The sequence below is a fragment of the Bison bison genome, unplaced genomic scaffold (genome assembly GCF_000754665.1).
Source record: "Bison bison bison isolate TAMUID 2011002044 unplaced genomic scaffold, Bison_UMD1.0 scf7180017864104, whole genome shotgun sequence".
NCBI lineage: Eukaryota > Metazoa > Chordata > Mammalia > Artiodactyla > Bovidae > Bison > Bison bison.
Genome location: NW_011494676.1, coordinates 518,336 through 542,608, shown reverse-complemented (window position 1 = coordinate 542,608; position 24,273 = coordinate 518,336). Strand labels below are relative to the sequence as shown.

Below are 24,273 nucleotides of genomic sequence, written 5' to 3'. Positions count from 1 at the left end.
CAGTCCATCCTAAAGGAAATCAGTCCTGAATATTCATTGGAAGGACTGATGTTGAAGTTGAAACTCTAATACTTTGGCCACCTGATGCGAAGAACTGACTCATTGGAAAAGACCCTGATGCTGGGAAAGATTGAAGGCGGGAGGAGAAGGGAACAGTAGAGGAAGAGACGGTTGGATGACATCATCGCCTCAATGGACATGAGTTTGAGTAAACTCTGGGAGTTGGTGATGGGCAGGAAGGCCTAGTGTGCTGCAGTCCATGGGGTCTCAAAGAGTCAGACACGACTGAGTGACTGAAATGAAGCCCCTAATAATTTTAGAATATTTCTAGTCTTTTGTTGAAAATAGTGCTGTAAAGAATATCTTTGTACCTAGGGACAAGCCTGCTGGTGGAATTAATTCCCAGGAGTTTGGAGAATGCACTGAAACTAGAGATACGGATGAGTAATAAAGAGGTTTGTTGTTGTAATGATGAGAAACTGAAGTAGGGTAGAGGCAAAAGAAATGGGTATTTTGCCAAAAGTTTTACTTTTCGTTTCAGGTTCTAAGAATTCGTTAACAAATAGGTTCAACTTTTAATAGAAGATTGCTGCTGCTGCTGCTTAGTCACTTCAGTCATGTCCGACTCTGTGACCCCATAGAGGGCAGCCCACCAGGCTCCCCCATCCCTGGGGTTCTCCAGGCAAGAACACTGGAGTGGGTTACCATTTCCTTCTCCAATGCGTGAAAGTGAAGTCGCTCACTCGCGCCCGACCCTCAGTGACCCCATGGACTGCAGCCTTCCAGGCTCCTCTGTCCATGGGATTTTCCAGGCAAGAGTACTGGAGTTGGGTGTCATTGCCTTCTCCAATAGAAGATTATGTAATTTCAATAGTCATTAGAAAAAAAATAGAAGTAGCAGCATGTGTGTGTTACTTGCGCAGTTGTGTCTGACTCTTTGCAACCCTTTGGACAGTAGCCCACCAGGCTCCTCAGTCCACAGGGTTCTCCAGGGAAGAATACTGGAGTGGGTTGCCATGCATTCCTTCAGGTGATCTTCCCAATCCAGGGATTGAACCTGTGTCTCTTATGTCTCCTGCATTGGCAGGCAGGTTCTTTACCAGAAGTGCCACCTGGATAAACATCACCATATTGAGCTGACCTACATCCGGATTTGAACAATCCTGAGAAGTCCCACATTAACAGTGCTGAGAAGACTCCAGCAGTTTGGAGTCTCCATTGGGAAAGGATTTGGGGGCTCCTGTTTATAATCCCAGGCCACAAACCGATATCATCATCAGGGCTGGCCAGGCCCTCAGGGGCTTAAGAGGTTCGAAGAGAAACTCCTTTTCTTTTTTTTTTTTTTTTGAGAAACTCCTTTTCTTACCTAAAATGCCACTTGACTAGCTGGTAACAGTTGGTGTGCCAGCAGGCAGGCTTGTAGTCCATGCAGGGTTCAGGCAAAGTCAGAAGTTGGTCAGAGGCCTGTTCCCCTACTTCTGAAGCCTGAACAAGATACCTCCATTTTAATTTCCCTCACAGTGAGGAGGGGAAAAATGAATTAGAAGTTATGTACTTCATCAGTTCTAAGATGTACATTGTCTTTTCACATTTTAACATGTTTGAAATCAGTGTTTATTTTACAGTTGATGGCTTCGTTCAGCTAACTGGAAGTACTTTTCAAATTTCTTTAGTAGCAGTATGTAAAATGTGCATGTTATAAACAATCTTATCTTAAATTCAGGAATATGCAAGAAAGGATTAACAGGAAGGATTGAAATGTAGAAAATAAGGGGAAGCAGAGGCAAGGTTGGTATACCTTTTTTGTTTACTTTCAGTATGTAAACCATTTTTCCATTTTCTGTATGGTTTTCATATTTGATTTAATGATTGTCAGCTCTACTGTTAGTGGATATTTAGATTCTAATTTTCTTTTGCTCTTTACAGATCATTAATGACACTGAATGGTTTTCTGTTTAGAGTTAGGGAATGTTTGAAATTAGTCAGTTGTTGTATATAATGATATTTAACAAATGTTCTGAGTGGCAAATTATTCAAAGAATTTCTGAGTTGATACTTCACAACTGTTAAGAGACCAGTTTGAATTTTTTAGCTTAGATGTGGTTCTTTCAGTGTGCATTGAAGTCATTTACTCGGGACTTGGGTTCTAAAATCAATACCTAAGAAAAAAGATTATTCTTAAAATTGTGCACTAATTACAATACCTAATGGTATCAAGTTCTTGTCTACCCTGTGTAGTTACTCAGAGGCCAGCTACTTTATGGGGTTATTAACCAAACTGAAAAGACTATAGTTCTCATTTTTTAATTCCTTTTCTTTGTATTTTCCTTTCTTTTTTTCTTACTTACTTTTCCAAGAAATAGTGATTGAAAACCTACTCTGTTAGGCATTGTCCTAGGGGCTGAGAATTCAACACTAAACAAAACCGACAAAAGCCCTTACCCTCACAGTGCAAGACAGGCAAAAAATAAATTAAGTAAATTATATTGCTGGGGGGGAGTGTAACAGAGAAGGACAATAGTATTGGTGGTTTGATGTTGCAGTTTTCCTGGTCAGGGAAGTACAGAAAGCCACTGAGAAAGTGACATTTGGGTGAAGATTTAAAAAACAGTGAGAGCATAAACTATGAGATTATCTGGGGAAAGAATGTTCCAAGCAGAGGGAGTAGGGAGCTCAAAGGACTCTGAAGTGGGTTTATGCCAAGTAGGAGTATGCCAGGCGTGTTGTACATCTTGCAGCTGCAAGGTGGCCAGAATAGCTGGAAAGGAACGAATGGTTACCAGGACTAGGGATTGGAGAGATAATGCAAGGTCAGAATGTAAGGACTTTGATCTTTACCCTGAGTAAGGATGGGAGCCATTATGGGAGCAATTTAAAGCAGCAGAGTAACATGATCAGATTTATATTCTGAAAGGATCTAGACTGAAGTGAGGCAAAGGCAGAAGCAGGGAGACCAGTTAAGAGGCCCATATAGTAATTCATGCAAAAGACTATTATAACTTAGACCAGGAGGCAATGGTAAGTAGTAGTTGAAGTCTGTTTTTTTTTAATTGTTATTTTTGGTAAATAGTAGTTGAAGTCTATTTTTTTTTTAATTGTTATTTTTGGTAAGTAGTAGTTGAAGTCTATTTTTTTAATTGTTATTTTTAAATAATTTCAAATTAAAGTTGCAGTATACTATGAAGATCTCTTGTGTGCCTCTCTCCAGATTCCCCAGTAATTAATGTTTTACCATATTTACTTTAATCTCTTAACTGCTCTTTTATACACATATGTACACTTACACACACTTCAGAACTATTTGGAAGTATGTTGCAGACATGATACCCTATTTAATACTTCAGTGTCCATGCTGCTGCTGCTGCTAAGTTGCTTTAGTCGTGTCTGACTCTTTGCTACCCCATGGACTATAGCCGGCCAGGTTCCCTTGTCCATGGGATTCAAGTAAGAATACTGGAGTGGATTGCCTTTTCCTCCTCCAAGAGATCTTGCTGACCCAGGGATTGAACCCAAGTCTTAAGTCTCCTGCACTGGCAGGCAGGTTCTTTACCACTAGTGCCACTTGGGAAGCAATGTCCATAAAAGCAGCTATTCTCCATATATAGTTGTATTAATAAGCTTGGGATGCGATAACAAAATACCACAAACTGTGTGGCTTAAACAGCAGAAATTTTTCTCAGAGTTCTGGAGGATGGGAAGGCTAGATCAAGGACTGACAGGGTTCAGTTTCTGGGAAAAGTTCTCTTCCTGGCTTGTAGACAGGCTACCTTCTTACTGTGTCCTCATGTGGTGGAGGAAGGTTGGGAGGAAGGAGAGTTCTCTGATGTCTATTATAAGAACACTCATGTCTTTTTATCAAGGCCCCTTTTGTCCTCATTCAACCTTAGTTACCTCCGTATAGACCTTATCTCCAGACACAGTCACATTGGGGGTTCAGTTCAGTCATAGCTGACTCTTTGCGACGCCATGGACTGCAGCACACCAGGCCTCCCTGTCCATCACCAGCTCCCAGAGTTTCCTCAAACTCATGTCCATTGAGTCAGTGATGCCATCCAACCATCTCATCCTCTGTCGTCCCCTTCTCCTCCCACCTTCGATCTTTCCCAGCACCAGGATCTTTTCAAATGAGTCAGTTCTTCGCATCAGGTAGCCAAAAGTACTGGAGTTTCACCTTCAACATCAGTCCTTCCAGTGAATATTCAGGACTGATTTCCTTTAGGATGGACTGTGGAGCTCCTTGCAGTCCAAGGGACTCTCAAGAGTCTTCTCCAACACCACAGTTCAAAAGCATCAATTCTTCAGCACTCAGCTTTCTTTATAGTCGAACTCTCATATCCATACATGACCACTGGAAAAACCATAGCCTTGACTAGATGGACCTTTGTTGACAGAGTAATGTCTCTGCTTTTTAATATGCTGTCTAGGTTGGTCATAACTTTTCTTCCAAGGAGTAAACATCTTTTAATTTCACAGCTGCAGTCACCATCTGCAGTGATTTTGGAGCCCAAAAAATTAAAGTCTGTCACTGTTTTCCACTGTTTCCCCATCTGTTTGCCATGAAGTGATGGGCCCAGATGCCATGATCTTAGTTTTCTGAACGTTGAGCTTTAAGCCAACCTTTTCACTCTCTTCTTTCACTTTCATCAAGAGGCTCTTTAGTCCTTTTTTGCTTTCTGCCATAAGGGTGGTGTCATCTGCATATATGAGGTTATTGATATTTCTCCCAGCAGTCTTGATTCCAGCTTGTGCTTCTTCCAGCCCAGCGTTTCTCATGATGTACTCTGCATAGAAGTTAAATAAGCAGGGTGACAATATACAGCCTTGACGTACTCCTTTCCCTGTTTGGAACTACTCTGTTGTTCCATGTCCAGTTCTAACTGTTGCTTCCTGACCTGCATACAGATTTCTCAAGAGATAGGTCAGGTGGTCTGGTATTCCCATCTCTTTCAGAATTTTCCACAGTTTGTTGTGATCCACATAGTCAAAGGCTTTGGCATAGTCAATAAAGCAGAAATAGATGATTTTCTGGAACCCTCTTGCTTTTTCGATAATCTGGCAAATGTTTGCAATTTGATCTCTGGTTCCTCTGCCTTTTCTAAATCCAGCTTCAACATCTGGAAGTTCATGGTTCACATACTCTTGAACATTGGTGGTTAGGGACTTCAACATGTGAATTTGGGAAGACACATGAATTTCGGGAAGACACATGAATTTCGGGAAGACACAGTTCACTACATTGCAACAATTGTGTAACATCTGAACAGCCACCCAAATCAGGAATGAACATTGACACAGTACTACCGTGGAATCCACAGACCCTAGCTGAATTTTGCTAGTTATCTCAGAAATAGTCTTTAAAGATCCAGGGCCATTTGTTAGAATTAATTGTCATGTCTCTTTAGTTCTTTTTAGTTTTCTTCAGTCTGAAACAGTTCTTTGATCTTATCTTTCATGTCCCTTTAATTTTTTAAGACTATAGATCAGTAACTTGTAAAATAACCACAAATTTGTATTTGTCTGATTATTTTAAAAATTAGATTCAGGTTATTCAGTTTTGGGTAGAAATACCACAGAAGTGATGCTGTGTTCTTAAAACATTATGCCTGTTTGGAGGAACATAATGTTAATCTGTCAGTTTTGTGGGCAGGAAGTTTGAGACTTTACAAATAATATTATTCTGCATTAAACTGTCTCTCACCAGGTTTAGCATCCATTCATGATTGTTGCTTGAGTCAGTTTTTGGTGTGATGTTTGCCACATGTTGGTTTTTAATTCCTTCATTCCTTACACATACATGGATTGGCATTTGATTATAAGGCAGGGCTTTCCCCCTTCCAGTGTATTTCTTTCATTACTTTCATCAGTATATATTCATGGATTGCTACTTTATTCAGTTGGTTATAGTCTTTTCCTAGTATTTATTTTGACACAGTTTATCCATGCAATAGATTTGGCCAGTGGGAACCTCTTGAAGGTAGTGCCTGTATTCTTTGGACATCACTGTTTGTGCACTTGACTAGTATAAGATGTTCTGAGCTCTTGTATCGATACTTTCTTTCCTGGCCTGGAATCAGCCATTTCTCCTGGTTCCTCTAAGAAACAAAGATCTCAGTATTAGGTGCCTGGGATGTTATTACTTCTAGGCCTTTTCAATGGAGAGATTTAAGAAATAATTGTATGTAGACAAATACATTTATTCACTGTATGTTTTCTGTATATAACTATGAATTCATGCCAAGACTTCCAATTACAATTCAGCACCACAGGGTTTATTTCTAACCTTTTTCCTTCCCACATTTGTAACTTCCTAAATCTGTATATATTTCAAAAAGTAGCATTAATGAAATGTGTATTTTGAATTTGGATATGTAATGTGAAAGAGAGGAGTCAAAGATGACTTGATTTTTGGCTGAGAAAAGCCACCGCAGAAGAAATGCCATTTACAGAGATGGAGAAGACTGTAGGAGAGAAGAGAATTAAGAAGAAATCACAACATCACATGTTGAGTCTGAGCTGTGTATTAAACATCCAAGAGAGACATTGGGTAGGCATTTGGGTATCTGAGTCTGAAGTTCAAAGAACAAGTCCAGGCTGAGATACAAATTAGTTCAAGACAATCAGTTAAACTTTTTGGACAGAAATTATTATATTTCCTTAATCAGTTATGAAAGGATCAAAAATGTATCATATTAATAGAAAATTAGAATACAGGCAGGGAAAAGGGAAAAAACTAGAGATCTGTACTCTTAAAACTTAATTCCATATTCTTTCTGATCTCTTTCATTGATTTTTTTTCTAACACGAGATCATTCTGTAATTACTGTTTTTTTCCCCCAGTTGATGATTTCTTTATTTCCATTTCTGTAAATTTTCATTTTCTCTAGTCCCAGACCACATTCAGATTTCTTCAATTGATCCAGAAATGTGATTTACAGCTGATGTCCAAACCTGTATCCATTTCAGGAACACAGATTAGTTAGATTACTCTATACCTTGAGTCTCTTAATCTCTCCAGTAATAGTTGAGGGTGGGAATTCCCTGGTTAGAACTTTGTATTTTCATTGCAAAGGTCCTCAGTTCAGTCCCTGGTCGGGTGAAACTTAAGCTCCCACAAGCCATGGGGCATGCTCAAAAAGAAAAAAAGAAAACAAAACTTTGGGATGATTTGTTCTGGGGAAAAGTAGAGATGAGGTGGAGAGGGGTCAGAATCTGACATGAATTAAATTTAAAATTTGGGGCTTTTTTCTGTGGGTGAATAGAAATCACTGACGACTATGTAGGATAGGGTATCATAGAAAAGGAAAGTTCTTTGTGAGGTGTTTCTGGGGACTGTGAGTAATTCATTAAAGGTAGAACTTTGAAGGGGAAGAGAGGAGACTGGAAGAGAAGGTAAAAATCCAGAAAATGAGTGAAAACTAAGGTGTTTGACCTAGAGAACATATTAAAAAGCAGAAACATTACTTTGCCAACAAAGGTTCGTCTAGTCAGAGCTATGGTTTTTCCAATAGTCATGTAATGATGTGAGAGTTGGAATATAAAGAAAGCTGAGCACCAAAGGATTGATGCTTTTGAACTGTGGTGTTGGAGAAGACTCTTGAGAGTCCCTTGGACTGCAGGGAGATCCAACCTAAAGGTTCCGTTAGTCCATCCTAAAGGAAATCAGTCCTGAATATTCACTGGAAGGACTGATGCTGAAGCTGAAACCCCAGTACTTTGGCCACCTGATGTGAAGAACTGACTCATTTGAAAAGACCCTGATACTGGGAAAGATTGAAGGCAGGAGGAGAAGGGGACAACAGAGGATGAGATGGTTGGATGGTATCACCGCCTTGATGGACATGAGTTTGAGTAAGCTCCAGGGTTGTTGATAGACAGGGAAGCCTGGCGTGCTGCAGTCCATGGGGTTGCAAAGAGTTGGACACAACTTAGCAACTGAACTGAACTGAAGGTGTTTGGACATTCTCTAATAAGCAGTTGGAAATCATTGACAGATTTCATATGAGAAATAATCGGATAATGTTTACATACTAGAAGATGAATTTGGCCAACAATGTATAGAATAAATTTGAGAAGATCAGGTCCAAGGCAAGATAAACAGTTAAGAGGTTATTGCAGTAGTTGTCCAGGTCAAAAGTGATAACCCAGCAAAGAGCAGTGGTAGGAAGAAAAGGAAAAGAAAGAAATTTAGCATATATTGGAGACAAAATTGGTTGGACTTGCAGATTTATCAAAATGGAGTAAGGATTAGGTAGGGAGAAAGAAGAGCCAAAAAAGACTGCTGAAATTCTAGCTAAATATAAGAACAGTAACAGATGGACGAGGAGGAAGATTATTAATAAAATATTGAGAAATCAAGTTCAGGGTGCCTCTTAGATGATTGAAGTAGATGTCTGCGTTGACTGGTAAGGGAAATCCAGACATGAAATCTATGGGTGTTGGAGTCATTGATACACAGATGGTAGTAGTTAAATGTGGATAGTTCTGCTGATAGCATTCCATTTTCTGTTGACTGAGTGCTATTCTAAATGGTTTACATACAATGTTTTATTATTTAATTCTTTTAACAACCCATGAAGTTGTCATTTCTCAAAGGAAAAAAGGTAACATACAGAAGAGTTAGGTAACGTATAAACCCCTAAAGCTAGTAAGTGACAAAGCCAGGAATTGAACAGACTGATTTCAAACCTGAAATCTTAAAACACTGCACCTTGGGAAGCACCAGCATTTAAAGGAGGAGGATCACAGGCAGAGCTGCCTGTAACTATACATGCCCCCTGTGTATATATATGGAAGAGCAGCTAGAGATGTCAGAGGAGAAGTAAGAGCGATTAAGACAGAGACCAAAAGAGGGTTTATTAGATTATTCTGTGTACCAAAAGCCTGGTGGAAATGATACTTCTCTGTAGAAATAGCATTTAGAAAAAACTCGCCTTGACCCTCTGCCTCGGCCCTGAAGGGGCTGAATGGGCGAGTTGGGTGCGATGGCTTGAGCCTGAGTGGCTGCGGCATTAGCTGGAGGCAGTGGTGCGTCCTCCTCGCCCCAGCGGTGATTGGAGCGAGCGGCCGCAGCCCCGGCCCCGGCCCCGGCCCCGGGCGAAGCTGCTAGTGAGCTGACTGTGCCTAAGCCTGGCGTCCGTGTAGCTGGTGCGGAGGGTGTGGACCCTGTGGAACCCACTCACCCGCTCCCTGTAAATGAACATGATGAGTGGTCGGGGCGCCCGGCTGTGGCCACAGGCGGCAGGAAGGAGAACCACCGTGGTATGTGTGCAACAGAGAAATTAAGCTCCAGGCTGTGTCTGTTCAGAGTTACCTTGATCAGGGAACACAGATCTTCTTAAACAACAGCAGTGAGAAATTGGGCTAGCTGTTTATCCAATTATATCACTCATTCACTTGTTTTTAGCCTGTTTATGTCTAGAACATCTATCAGTGGGTTGTTAGATCAGATCAGATCAGTCGCTCAGTCGTGTCCGACTCTTTGCGACCCCATGAATCGCAGCACACTAGGCCTCCCTGTCCATCCCCAACTCCCGGAGTTCACTCAGACTCATGTCCATCGAGTCGGTGATGCCATCCAGCCATCTCATCCTCTGTCGTCCCCTTCTCCTCCTGCCCACAATCCCTCCCAGTATCAGTCTTTTCCAATGAGTCAACTCTTCGCATGAGGTGGCCAAAGTACTGGAGTTTCAGCTTCAGCATCATTCCTTCCAAAGAAATCCCAGGACTGATCTCCTTCAGAATGGACTGGTTGGATCTCCTTGCAGTCCAAGGAACTCTCAAGAGTCTTCTCCAACACCACCTAGAAAGAGGCTCAATGTTTGTGTTTTCACCAGATCAGTTTCAGAGACTGCTTAAAATTAACCCGGACTGGAAAACCCATAGACTTCTTGATTTAGGTGCTGGAGATGGAGAGGTCACAAAAATCATGAGCGCTCATTTTGAAGAAATTTATGCCACTGAGCTGTCTGAAACTATGACATGGCAGCTACAGAAGAAGAAATACAGAGTGCTTTGGTATATAAATGAATGGCAGAAGATAGGGTTTTAGTATGATGTCATCAGCTACTTGAATTTGCTGGACCATTGTAATCACTCTCTGACTTTGTTAAAAAGATATCAGAAGTGTCTTGGATCCAACCAGAGGCAGGGTCATCCTTTCTTTGGTCTTTATGTGGAGAACGTAGGTGGCAAATGGGATAAACCATTGGAAATTTTGGAAATCAAGGAACAGAATTGGGAAAAACAAGTAAATAGTCTGCCTGACGTTTCCAGAAAAGCTGGTTTTGTTATTGAAGCTTTCACCAGACTGCCATAGCTGTGTGAAGGCAACGTGTATAACGACTACTACGTTCTGGATGATGCTGTCTTTGTTCTCAAACCCATGTAAACATGTGAAGGTTGAGGTCTTCCGAGTCCATCCCAAGAATGTACACTCTGGAAGAGGGTCTGTGTGTTCAGTTATATGAAAGGAGGACCTTTGGGGACTGCCATTCTAAATATCATGTAGGATTTTTAAAAGCCAAAATACTAATTATTACTTTGTAGTGTGTAAAAGGAATGTTTTTTAAAAAACAAAAAACCCAACTCTTTGAGGATTTTTAACTCTTACGCAATTATGTAGGTCACAGTCTGATTATGGAAGATATTTTTTATACTTAATTGCAGTAGGGATTCATTCCCAAAGCAATAGTCATGACTTCACAGGGAACTAGTAAATGTGGGTTGTTTGTAATAAAATGAAGACTGGGCAATAAATCTGTCTTTCCAGTTGAAAATACTGGTTATAAAGTATAGCCACTGATCCTCTTTCATTATTCAACAAAATTTTTTACTCATGCTAATCTTTTTTTGGAGGTGGGAAAAAAAAACTCGCCTTTGGGTTTAGTAAGTTGGAGTTTATTGGTAACCTTAGTAACTGCCGTGTGAGTAAGTACAAAAAAAAGGTAGCTCCTATAATTATGGAGTTACTAGAAATCAAAGTGGAGACAGTGGCTATATAATACTCTTTCAGATCCCTAAATCTGAAAGATCTTAACCGTCTCAGCTAAGTTGATTTGGATTGGTTTAAATATGGGTACATTTTTTTTTGTCGGAGCCCTATGGCATATGGACTTTTAGTTCCCCGACCAGGGATCAAACCTGTGCCCCCCTACATTGAAAATGTAGACTCCCAACCACTGGACCACCAGGAAAATCCCCATGGATACATTTTTGAGAGAACATAAGTTCCATCTAATGATTTCTGTTTCTCTGAAATAGCATATTAAGGTTATCTCCTAAGAGTGAGAAAGAATGTGGTATACGTAAGGGTGCATCATAAGAGTGGTAAAAGTTTGAAATAGGTCTAACAGCAAAGTAGAGAAGACGCTAATTAAAGACATGTGGAAGGAGGGCCCAGTGAGGAGGAGACTGAATTGTCTCAGTACTCTTGGTGTGGTTTTTCTTTGGCAGAACCCAGGGACAGAAATATAGGTGCAGTAAAGGCATTCAGTTGGATTGATCCAGATTTAGGGTTTTGTTGAATACATGTGATAGGCTATAAACTGTAGGGAGAATGAAAAGTATATGAAGGTTTTAATATGAGTGGTTTAGATAATCAAAAAGACTCTGAAATTGGTAGAGAAAGAATTGAGTACTAGAAGAGACTATACATGAGTTAGAGAAAATAAAGAGACCTTGATGAAATTGAAGGACAGATACAACAGAGTGGGTGGTTGTGGTCAGAAAGGGTGATTTGAAAGTGTAGAAAGAAGTGGTTCTTGGAGGTCACTGAATTTGAGGTTGAAACTAGAAAATGTGATGAATCATCCATATGGACATTAAGATTGTTCAGGATAATGATGAAACTTGGGTTTGCTTGGCTCAAGTTTCCAGATAGTAAATAGATTGGGCCTTGCCTTGGACCTTTAAAAAAGATTGACCGAGGTATGTTTTGGGGCTCAAATTACTTATCTCCCAGGACATTCACCTGGTGATGAAAGTGGCAGCAAGCCTCTCTTCAGTAGATGGGAAGGTGAAAAGAGTCTGTCTACAATAATAATGGAAAGGAGGTTAAGCAGTTTGTCTAAGGTCACATTCTGATTGGATCCTAAAGCCCACACTCCTTCCACTAACCCTGGTGTCTTTGCAACAAATTGAACTACTTCAGCTCAGTTTTTAATCTTCCCAGATGTTTGGGAGAACAGTTTTGTCTTATTTTAGCTTCTCCAAAGTTAATGTATTTTTTAGTGCCAAACATATGCAAAGTAAAGTGGAAATCTGCTCAAAGGAACACTTTGAACAGAAACTTAACCTGAAACAGTCAAGGTTTTTAGGCATTAGGTTCAGTAAATTGATCCATTAGTTCGTTTGTCTGTCTGTATTTGGAGTAAGTTACACCAAGTATAACTTGACTAATTTGGTTTTCTTTATTGTCTTTTCTCATCTCCAGCTGCCTATCCCCACCGTTTGAATCTCTTTTACCTTGCCAATGATGTCATACAGAACTGTAAAAGGAAAAACGCGATCATATTCCGCGAATCATTTGCTGATGTACTTCCTGAAGCAGCTGCTCTAGTGAAGTAAGTAAATTCTCACTCTTCTTTGGGATCTAAGCTTAGAAAATTTAGAATTTCAATTTCCCATCCTACCCATTAGTAAGAATTATAAAAGTTGCACATGCTTGAAGATTCAAGGGTATTTTGTCTCTGTTGTTCATTATAATTTTTTTGGTAATAAACATATTTTTCTTTTAAAGAGTTTTTCTTCCCTTTTTGAAAACTTGTCTGTTATCTACGCTCTGCCTGTTTTCTCCTTATTTGACCAGGAGAATGTATCTCCTGTTCATACTCTCTGATTGTACTTCTTTCTGTTTTCTTCTGTTTTGTGATTTTTATATATTTCCATTTTTCTTACAGTCTTCCTGAAATCTTGCCCTCTTCATGAAATCTGTGTAATTAGGAAAAATGAAAATATTTACTCCTAACTCCATATTAATTTACTCCATTCTTAGCAAAATTGTATCCAGCATTTTCCAAAGTGCTGGAACACTCGTATTTGATCCTATTTGCCCTGTATTAATAGTGTTTTCCTTGTGTTTCATGCATATTTGTAAGTTGTTTGCTTGGTGCAAGAAGCACACACATATATACACAATTGAAGGATAAACAGTTATGTGGAAAAATAAAAGTAGCCAAATATTTCCTCAAATTATATACTTGTTGTGATTGTATGAATATATAAATATTCTGTTCTATTGACCCATTTCTTAGTATTAACCCAGTCACAATGGAATGATCCTTGTCCTTTCCATTGGATTGTAAACTTGAGATGGTCTACTTTGGTATCACAAAAGATTAAGATGTGATCTTACTTTCAGGTACTAAGTAATAAAGATTTATACACACGTCAGAAGAACATAAAGTAATAACAGTAATAGTACCTACCTTTATTGAACATTCATAATTGATCAGATACTTACACAAAGTGCTCTGTGTACTTCAGGTTGTTTAATCCTGAGAACAACATTTAAAGTGGCTACTACTATTGTTCCCGTTTTAAGGAGAAGAAAACTGACTTAGATTGCTTAGCTTGCCTAAGCTCTCACAGCTGTGGGGGGGCCGGGTACGGGGTAGTGGTATTTGGCAGAATTCCTACCCAAGCCTATCTAGACCCCAGAGCTTATGTTCTGTGCTGCCTCTTTACGTATTTAAATTCAGTATAATTTTGAGTAAGAAAAGGAGTGTCCTAAATGATCTCCACTTATAATTTCTGCTGTAAATATCATTATAGTCTGGAAAACTTAACCTAGTGTTTCTTAGACTTAGGTTTCATGACCTAGTTCATGGATTAATATAGGGTTGCCAGCTTTTATTTTACCATGTAAAGATTTTTTTATGAACAACTACTTTGTGTACAGTCCTTTAAAATAAAATTTTAAGCTCCAAAAATGTTTTCAACTCAATGGAGGTTATCTTCAGAAACCTGTAATAAAATCACTTAATGGTGAAATAGTAAAAGCATTTCAGGACAGCGATACCCTTTATCATCATTACTATTCACCATTAGGTTGAGATTCCCTTTATTTCTAAATAAGTAAGAAGAAGAATGCATTTAGAAGAGATAGAATTATCATTATTGGCAGATAATATGATTACCTATATCAGGGGTGGGCAACCTTTTCCTATAAAAGACCAGATAGTATTTTAGTTTTTGCAGGCCATAGGATCTCTATTGCCACTATTCAACTCTACTGTTCTATCATGAAACCTGCCATAGACAATACATAAGCAAATGGTTATGGCTGTGTTCCAATAAAACTTTATTTACAAAACAGGCAGCAGACCAGATTTGGCCTGAGGTTTGTAGTTTGCAACCCCTTGGCCTACATAGAATCAATGAATAAGAGAGTTCAGTTAAATAGCCAGATTCAAGTTCAACATAGAAAAGCAGTAGATTTCCTGTGTATGTTAATAGTAACCAATTACCAGTGTAATTAGGGGATTTATGGAAGACTTGCTTCTGCCATGAAGCATAAAGGCCACCTTCTCCCTGTAAGTTTGTTGGTGGGCCCAGTGCACCTTTGTGGGCCTCTGCCAGTGTTGAGTAGTCATGGACTAGCAACCAGTTGTTCGTTTGAACTATTTTTGTATTGTAAAAACTAAACATTCCAAGGACAAGACACTTAACATCCTGATAGAGAAACGAGCAAAGAATGGGGACAGGCAGAAGACATATAAATTAAAGAATTTTCAACTCAACTATACAAAGAAATAGAAGTTTAAACGCAACTTTTCACACTAATCAAAAGAGTGGAGTTCTTTTTACTAATGGAAGCCAGGCGTCTCTGTACTGCTGGTGAGAGTATAAATTAGAACCTTTCTTGAAAGCCATTTGTCAGAATTTGTTGAAAGACTTTAAATGATCTGTCCTCCAGAAATTCTCGAGTAATTGAGAGCCTATAAACTCTCCATCCTCTTTGACCCAGGAATGTGACTCATAGAAATCTATCTTGAAGAAAAAAATCAGAAATACAAAGATTGTCTTCAAAGGATGTACACTGCAGGATTTATTGAAGTTGGAAACAAATGGTTAAATTGTGATTATTTTCTTTTAAATGTAATTAGGGAAAAAAGATTCTTTTTGCAACACAAAGTAATGCCTCCTGTCCCCCAAGTAAAGGAAACCTTACCCAAAAATAACATAAAAAGTATGTAAAGCTTTTACAGAGAAGAATTTTTGAACTTTACTAAAGGATATTAAAGAAAATATGTGTAAATCAAGTGATAGATATATAATTTTGAAGGGGAAGATCTGGTATTGTTATTCTTTGCCAAAATGTAGACTATAAATTCATTGTAATCATAGTCAGAATCTCAATAATACTTAATGTAGAAGGATAAAATGTCCAAGATGATTATTTATAAGAACATTGAAGTCAGAGCTCCCCTGTCATTTATTTGTATATATTTTAAAACAGTAATAGAATGAGGAGTAGAAGACTGTTATGAGTGAAACAGAATATATCCTCACTTATAAAGAAATTGATTGTAATATGGTGTTAGTTGCACAGTCGTGTCCGACTCTTCGCACCCCTATGGACTGTGGCCTGCCAGGCTCCTCTGTCCATGGAATTCTTCAGACACGAATATTGGAGTTGGAAGCCATTCCCTTCTCCAGGGGATCTTCCAGATCCAGGGGTCAAACCCAAGTCTCCTGCATTGCAGGCAGATTCTTTACCATCTGAGGTAAAGTATATGATAAATGAGAGGATATTAGGATATGAGCTTTAGTATTCCATAAACAGCCACATCCTAACCACCATTACCCCCTTTTAAATTTCTGTTCACAGTTACACCTTGCAAATTCATTTCTCTTAATTTAAGGCTATCATTTTAATCGCTTTAATTTAGGAGGGGCAAATGTTTAGAAATTCCAGGCAGGTAACCTAGGTGAGTGAAGTGGGTTGATTGTAAGGAAAAATCCATCTAAAAGGGACAGCAGCTATTCAGCTCTAGCCTATGGCCGTAAAGAAACATAACTTCAGTGTTAACATATGTTGTCAGACCTTCCAAAAATCTTTGTCATTTTTAAGCTAGGTCAAAATCTAGATTCCTATATGAAGTTTCCCAAATTTTAAATGTGTGAAACTAAGTCATATTCTAAAAAATTTATTGCTAGCCAAACAAAATATATCTGAGAAGTAAATTTTAGGGTTACAAATAAATTTTAGCACGTGGGTGAATTTGCAAATACAAAATCTGCAATTAATGAGAATCAGCTATATTTAGAAATCTTAACAAAAGATGTATAAGATCACATTGAAAAAATTATAAAACATAATTGAGAAACAGTATGGAAAACTGAAACAGATAATTCGTGGATAGGGAAGACTCAATATTTAATGATATCATTTCTTCCCAAACTGATTTATAAGTCCAATGCAGTCTTAATTAAGATCTTAATAGTTTCCCCCCATTTTACAAATTTATTTATTTGCTTTTGTACAATTTATTAATTCCTGGAACATATGTTGTGTATTTACTAAGTGCTTCGCACTGTTAATGATCTGAGATTTAGACAACGAATAACACACGGTGTAGCCTGGACACAGCATGAATAGGTGTGGACCAGTAACGTGATGACTGCTGCAGTGGAGTTACCTCAGCTTGCAGTGGGGGCAACTAAAATACAAATTGATTTTGAATTTTGTATGGAAGTGCAGAGAGCTCCCTCTTCTTCCCCCATGAAGAAAAAGCCGAGAAACTCTTGAAGAGTAACAAGGTGGGAAGACAGGCTCTACCAGGTTTCAAGACTGGTTAAAAAGCTATGATAAATAAAGCAGAATGATATTTGCCCAGAGATAAGCAAAGAAAGCTGTAGAACATAATACAAAGTCAAAAACAGACCAGTGTATGTGTATACTTGGTTGCTGTGTGAAAAAGAACTGTTTCATAATATTGCTGGGGCAGATTTGCTATATAGGAAAGATTAGATCCTGTGCACATCATACACAAAAATCAATTGCATATTAAATACAAATATGAAAGAGCTACAAATCTTTTGGAGACAACATAGGAGATTGATAAATTCAGCTACATTAAAATGAAGACCTACCATTTAATCAAAAGACACTATAAAGAAGGAAAAGACAAGCCACAGAGTGAGAAAAAATATTCTGCAGTCAACAAAAGATTTATATATAGAATATATAAAAAATTGCAAATAATAAGAGAAAGATAATATATTAAAGATTTTAGTTTTAACTGGCTTATATGAGAAATCAAGCCAGAAATTGTTTAAATATTTATTAATGACTTTTTAAAACAATAAATGTTAATAATCAAAACTTATAGTTTTAATAGTGTTTTGTGTTCTTGCAGATCTCTTTAATATCTGGCTTAATAGCAGGCAGCTGTATTTTCTTACCTCCTTTTGCATTCAGTCTGTTTTGATAGCACATGTCATGTAGCCCTAGAATTGCTGAAATATATCATTACATATCATATATGTTAAGTCCTGATCGGGAGAGAGAAATCACATACCAGTAATTTAAACAGGGAAAATTTAATACAATGGATCGTTGAGGGGCTTTTCTGCCAGTCCAGTGGTTAAGACTCCATGCTTCCAGTGCACGGGGTACAGGTTCAGTCTGTGGTCAGGGAACTAAGATTCCACATGCCACAGGTGTAGCAAAATAAATTTTAAGAAGCTTAACTTTGGCGGGGGGGAAAAGGACCGTTAAGTAGGTAAAAAGTAGCTAACTACTAGAAAGAATAAAATAACTCTTAAGGTGATATGGAATAGTATGTGCTGAAAGCAGCTACTACTTCTGAACCTGAGGGAAAAGTAAATAAGTACCCCCACCCTAACCCACTCCAAGCTGAGACTCAGACCTCAGGAAAGAGTAGATGGCTGTAAGAACATGCTACCTGTCACTAGTGGTTTAGAAACAGGTCAGAGAGCGCTCACCACTGAACTACAAGAGCTGTGCTGAAATGCTGCCAGGGTACCTCTGTGCTGATCCACTTGAAAATATAACCCTGAAAGAGGAATCCCTACTGCTTCTTCCAGCCTCTCAGTGTCACTCCGGGGCTCTCTGTTGGCAGAGTCCAACTCTGAACCAATGGGAAATAGAGTTTTCAGTGTCTGGCCCCAGTACAAGGAAGGACGTGTTGGAGCTTAGAGGCAATAAAGCAATAACTAGCACACGTACAAATCTTTAAGTCCACCAGTACAAACATTAGCAAAATTGTGGCACAGTGGAAGCTCTCTTATACTGTTGGTTTTGAGGGTTGATTGGTATAAAACAACCTCATTTTTTTTTTTTAAGTTTGTTATATATACCCTATGATCTTGTAGTTCCAACCCTAAGCTTTTAAAAACCCTGAGAAACTTACATATTTGCAGCAAGATCAGTGGAAGGGAATTTTTAATACCAACTTTGTCTATGGTAATAAAAATTTGGGGTAATTCCTTGGCAATTCATTGGTTAGGACTCCATGCTTCCACTGCAAGGAAGCCAGGTTCAGTCCCTGGTTGGAGAATTAAGACTGCAAACCACACAGTCCAGCAGAAGAAGAATAAAGTGAAAACCTTAATTTAAAAAAAATTGGAAACACATTTTACAGTAAGGTGAATGAATTGTGGCATACTGGAATATCAAACAGCAAAGAAAAGTAATGGATTTCAGTTATATGCAATGATATAGATAAATCTCACAAAATACTGGTTGGAAGTACAAAGGAATATTTCTGTATACATAGTATGAATCCATTTATATAAAGTTCAAGTTTGGCAGAAAAATAAACTTGTTTATACTTCAGCCAGTCAGTGCAGTCACTCGGTCATGTCTGACTCTTTATGACCCCATGGACCTCAGCACGTCAGGCTTCCCTGTCCGTCACCAACTCCTGGAGCTTACTCAAACTCTTGTCCGTTGAGTCGGTGATGCCATCCAACCATCTCATTCTCTGTCATCCCCTTCTCCTCCTGCCTTCGATCTTTCCCAGCATCATGGTCTTTTCCAGTGAGCCAGTTCTTTGTATCAGGTGGCCAGAGTATTGGAGTTTCAACTTCAGCATCAGTCCTTCCAGTGAATATTCAGGACTGATTTCCTTTAGGATGGACTAAAGGAACCTTTAGGTTGGATCTCCTTGCATTCCAAGGGACTCTCAAGACTCTTCTCCAACACCATAGTTCAAAAGCATCAATTCTTCAGTGCTCCGCTTTCTTTATAGTCCACCTCTCACATCCATACATGACTTCTGAAAAAACTATAGCTTTGAGTAGATGGACTTTTGTTGGCAAAGTAATGTCTCTGCTTTTTAATATGCTGTCTAGGTTGGTCATAACTTTTCTTCCAAGGAGCAAACGTCTTTTAATTTCGCGGCTGCAGTCACCATCAGCAGTGATTTTGGAGCCCCCCAAAATAAAGTCTGTCACTGTTTTCCCTTGTTTCCCCATCTATTTGCCATGAAGTGATGGGACCGGATGCATGATCTTAGTTTTCTGAATGTTGAATTTTAAGCCAACTTTACACTCTCTTCTTTCACTTTCATCAAGAGGCTCTTTAGTCCTTCTTTGCTTTCTGCCATAAGGATGGTGTCATTTACATATCTGAGGTTATTGCTATTTCTCCCGGCAGGTCTCGAGATTCCAGCTTGTGCTTCATCCAGTCCAGCATTTCACATGATGTACTCTGTATAAGTTAAATAAGCAGGGTGACAGTATACAGCCTTGTTTATACTTGCCTATTTTTAAAACAAAATTAAGGAAATAGGCATAAAAGTCTAGGTAAATGGTAAATTTACACAATCCCTTCCATCCCAGGTAAATGGAAGGGATTGTGATCTTGAAGGGACCCACTCAGGTCCTCTAGGTAGCCAGTAGTGTATTATTTCTTGACCTGGGTTGTGATTACATGGGTATTCACTTTTTAAGTATCTGTTAATATATATCATATGTAATTATAATATGCAGCTTTTCTGTAAGATTTATTTGGACTAAACAGTTTTCAAATTACAATTTTAAGTAAATGAATTTAAGAAGTTGGTTCCCTTTGAAAATTGAATTGGCAGCCTGGTAGAACAAATTGTGTAGTCAGTCATAGAGCACTACAGTATTCCCAGTTAGGTATCAGTTCTGTAAGATTTTATTTACTCTATGCCTTCACCTTTCTTATAGATCTAGTATCCTCAAGAAGTTTTCCTAACTGGTTTTTCAAATTTTACTTAATCTTTTTTTAAATTTAAATGTATTTATTTTTGATCGGAGGATAATTGTTCCATAATTTTGTGTTGGCCCTGCCATATATCAACATGAATCAGCCACAGGTACATGTATGTCCCTTCCCTGTTGAGCCTTGCTCCCATCCCCTACCCCACCCTTCCTGACTTTTCTTCCCCAGTCTGGATTAAGCAGGTCTTCTTTGCTATCATTATACCTACCGCTTCTTTTGTCATAGCCCCTAACACACTGCTTTATAATTGATATACTTGCTTTTTGTCACCAGTTTCTATCTCCCAGACTTCGAGCTTCTGCTCCCAGCACAATGCTTGTCACTTCATAGGTGGTTGGTTAGCTTGATGCATGGATGGAAATACCATGGAGTGCTATAAAGCTGTGTTTCTTAGGTATAGGCCTAGTTATTCACTGGTGGGTCCATGGATATAGTTTAAAGCGTCATTGGATTGTCTAAGCATATTGAATATCATCTGTATGATCACCTTATTAGCAGTTCTGTGAGTCATTTTCAGTGGCTCTATTGTGTGTTTGTATTTTGGTATAAGACAGTATTACTTTATCAGAGGCTAATGAGGAAAGGTTAAAGGTAACTTTAAATAATTGTATCAGTTGAAGGCACTAATAATTTTAGCATACACCAAAGAAATAAATTTGTAGTAGTTCAAATGGATAAAAATGGTGAAATACAGAATGATAATGGTATTATGGTCTTAAAAAAGTTTCAAACAATGTATACAGTATCATATTTGTATTGCAATTTGGTTTCAACAAAATATCAGTTATAACTTTAAATCAGTGTTTATATGAATGGTATTTACTATATTTTTGTTTAATTTGAAAATTTTGACTTGTAGTTGTTGAAGAACTATAAAATGTTTTCCAGAGAATCATATAGGGTAAAAAGATATAGAGACTTTGTGATCATCTTCATAAGCAATCCAAGAGAATTTACAGACTTATGAGGGTTCAGTGAGGTTGCTGAATACAGATCAACATATAGAATCAGTAGCATTTCAGTTGGAGAAGGCAATGGCAACCCACTCCGGTACTCTTGCCTGGAGAATCCCAGGGACAGGGGAGCCTGGTGGGCTGCTGTCTATGGGGTTGCACAGAGTTGGACACGACTGAAGTGACTTAACAGCAGCAGCAGCATTTCAGTATGTCAGATATAACCAGTTATAATAAAATGATATTATTAACAGTAACAAAAAAGCTCTAGATACCTAGAATAAAAGTGTGTTGAGACCTTTATGGAGAAAACTGTAAACTTTCAAAAAGATAAAAATCAACATATAAATACAGTACACTTTAATCAAGTTCCCAATAGGATATTTTAAGAAATTTGTTATACTGATTGTAAAATTCATATAGAGGAGTCATTGTCTTAGGAGTAGCCAAAACTGTTGATAAAAAGCAAGTAGGGGACTTCCCTGGTGGTACAGTGGATAAGAATCCACCTGCCAGTGCAGGGAACACAGGTCCAACCCCTGGTCCAGGAAGATTCCACATCCCTCAGAGCATCTAAATGCTTTGTGCCGTAACTCCTGAGCCAGTGCTCTAAGCCCATGAATCACAATTGCTGAGGCCTATGTGCCTAGAGCCTGTACTCCACAGCTAAAGAAGTGAGCACACTGAGAAGCCTGAGCACCTCAACAAAGAGTAGCCCCTGCTCACTGCAATTGGACAAAGCCTGCAAGCAGCAGTGAAGACCCAGTGCAACCAAAAATAAATAAATTTAACAAAACAACCAAGTAGGTCTTAACCTATGAAATATCAAGAGTTATTATTTGGTTTAGTTTCTAATACATGTTTTTAGTGATATTGTGTGTGGAGGGATGATGGGATGGCTGAAATAGCTCTGCCTATAATTTCATGACCTGTATTTTTGACAAAGTGATAAATAAAAAAGTGAGATTATTCTCAATAAAAATCTGATATAGGGAAAAATAATTATTATTTGGTACAGTAATTAAAAGAGGGTGATATTAATGCAAGGATAGACAAATAGATTTAAGGAACAAAACAGAGAGCCCACAGATGCACCCATACCTATATGGGACCAATGTAAATGGTAGAAGTCGCATTGCAGTTCATTGGGGGAAAGATGCAGTCTTCAATAAATGATTCTGGGACATGGGCTTTCTGTGTGGAAGAAATAAAATTAAATGTTTCCCAATACCGCACACAAAAGCATGTTCCAAATGAATTACTCTGATATATAAAACAAAACTTTAAAATGTTAGAAGAAAATGAATATTTTCCTGACTGTAAGGGTTAGTTTAGAAAGCTCTTAAGACCTAAAGAACAGATAATAAAGAAAAGTATAAATTTAATTACATCAAAATTAAACTGCATTATAGAAGACACCCTAAAATTAAAGACAAGTGACACACGAGGGAAAACATGTTATAGGCAAACAAAAAAGATACATTTTTATAAATGGGGGTTATTTTAGGCTCTACAGAGCAGTGCGTTTTTATTTATTTTTCTTTGGCTGCCCTGGGTGTTTGTCACGGCGTGTGTAGGCTTCTCGTTGCAGAGCGAGGGCTCAGTAGTTGTGGCTCGTGGGTTTCTCTTGTTGCCGTGTGTGGGCTTAGTTGCCCTGCAGCATGTGGGATCTTAGTTCCTTGACCAGGCATTGCACCTGAATTCCCTAGATTGGAAGGTGGATTCTGATTAAGTATTGACTACTTGCTCCTTGAGTTGACCCCATTATTTGGTCTTCCGTTTGGTGAGTTGGCAAATATTTATTAAGAAGCTTCAAGATACAGCACATTACTGTAATGATGTACCAGAAATAAGATATTGATAAAGAAAAGATATTCCCTCAGGGAATATCTTGTGAGGCACAAGATTATGCGGTTTGGTTCTGGTTGGTTGTTTGGTTTTGTGTTGTTCATGTTTGTTGTTGTTGGGTTTTGGCCACATGGCTTGTGAGATCCCAGTTCCCCAACCAGGGCTTGAACCCGGGCCCTTGGAGTCCTAACCACTGGACTGACGGGAAGTTTCCTAATTCTGTTTATTTTAACTCTGATAACTGGGCATCTCTTACACTCTTCATCAGCTTTGTGCTTTACTTTTTTGTTTTAAAAGTGGTCCGAGGCAAGGGTTGCTAGTATACAAAATATCTATTCAGCATCCTAGCAATTGTGCAAATCAATGAATTTTTTTGTTACTTACAAGTCAAACAGCAAAGTCTATATTTAATTATTTTATGATGTGTATATGTGATAATAGTTGTATGTTCTGTAGAAATTGAAGTTGTGATCAGTAATGGCTGAAATAGAGGTCTAGAATTACAAGGTAAGTAAAACAGCTATTCTGGATTTTTTTTTTTTTTTTAATTTTAGTTGAATCTGTAAATTCAAGAGATGGTTATATTGTGGGAGTTTGAGAGCTCTGTGTTCATATAAATGAAAAACAAATTTAGCCAAGAATTTTAAACCTAACAAATTATCTAGTAAAAATAATTTTACAAATGAAGAAACCTAGTTCCCCAAAGACTTTTTACTAAAACCAGAACTAAAATGTCTAGTTTCCTCATCTCATGCTTTGTTTACTATATTTTACTCTAGTCTTATTTACATGATTTTCTATCAATTGCTGTTTCTCCAGCGTATTTTACTTGAGGATTTTGGTGAATAGCTCTTGGGACTTCATAATGAATAGTTGGGTTTGAAAATGACAAAGTCTAGTTGTCATTCATTCATTTACTATTTAGTGAACACCTTGTAGATGCTGAAGAGTTCAGTTCAGTTCAGTTGCTCAGTCGTGTCCGACTCTTTCCGACCCCATGAATCGCAGCATGCCAGGCCTCTCTGTCCATCACCAACTCCCGGAGTTCACTCAGACTCACATCCATCGAGTCAGTGATGCCATCCAGCCATCTCATCCTCTGTCGTCCCCTTCTCCTCCTGCCCCCAATCCCTCCCAGCATTAGTCTTTTCCAGTGAGTCAACTCTTCACATGAGGTGGCCAAAGTACTGGAGTTTCAGCTTTAGCATCATTCCTTCCAAAGAAATCTCGTTCAGAATGGACTGGTTGGATCTC

At 38.4% G+C, this 24,273-nt stretch overlaps 1 protein-coding gene and 1 pseudogene across 4 annotated transcripts in view; both read left to right on the top strand.

Moving 5' to 3' along the window:
* RPRD2 (regulation of nuclear pre-mRNA domain containing 2) overlaps positions 1–24,273 on the top strand; it is a 92,451-nt gene that overhangs the window by 35,111 nt on the left and 33,067 nt on the right. For all 4 annotated transcript variants that reach the window (XM_010838709.1, XM_010838707.1, XM_010838706.1 and 1 more), the window contains exon 2: positions 12,431–12,560. In XM_010838709.1, the coding sequence (XP_010837011.1) occupies positions 12,431–12,560 (130 nt within the window). The remainder of the gene's footprint in view (positions 1–12,430; positions 12,561–24,273) is intronic.
* Positions 9,729–12,424, top strand: LOC104987671 (annotated as a pseudogene).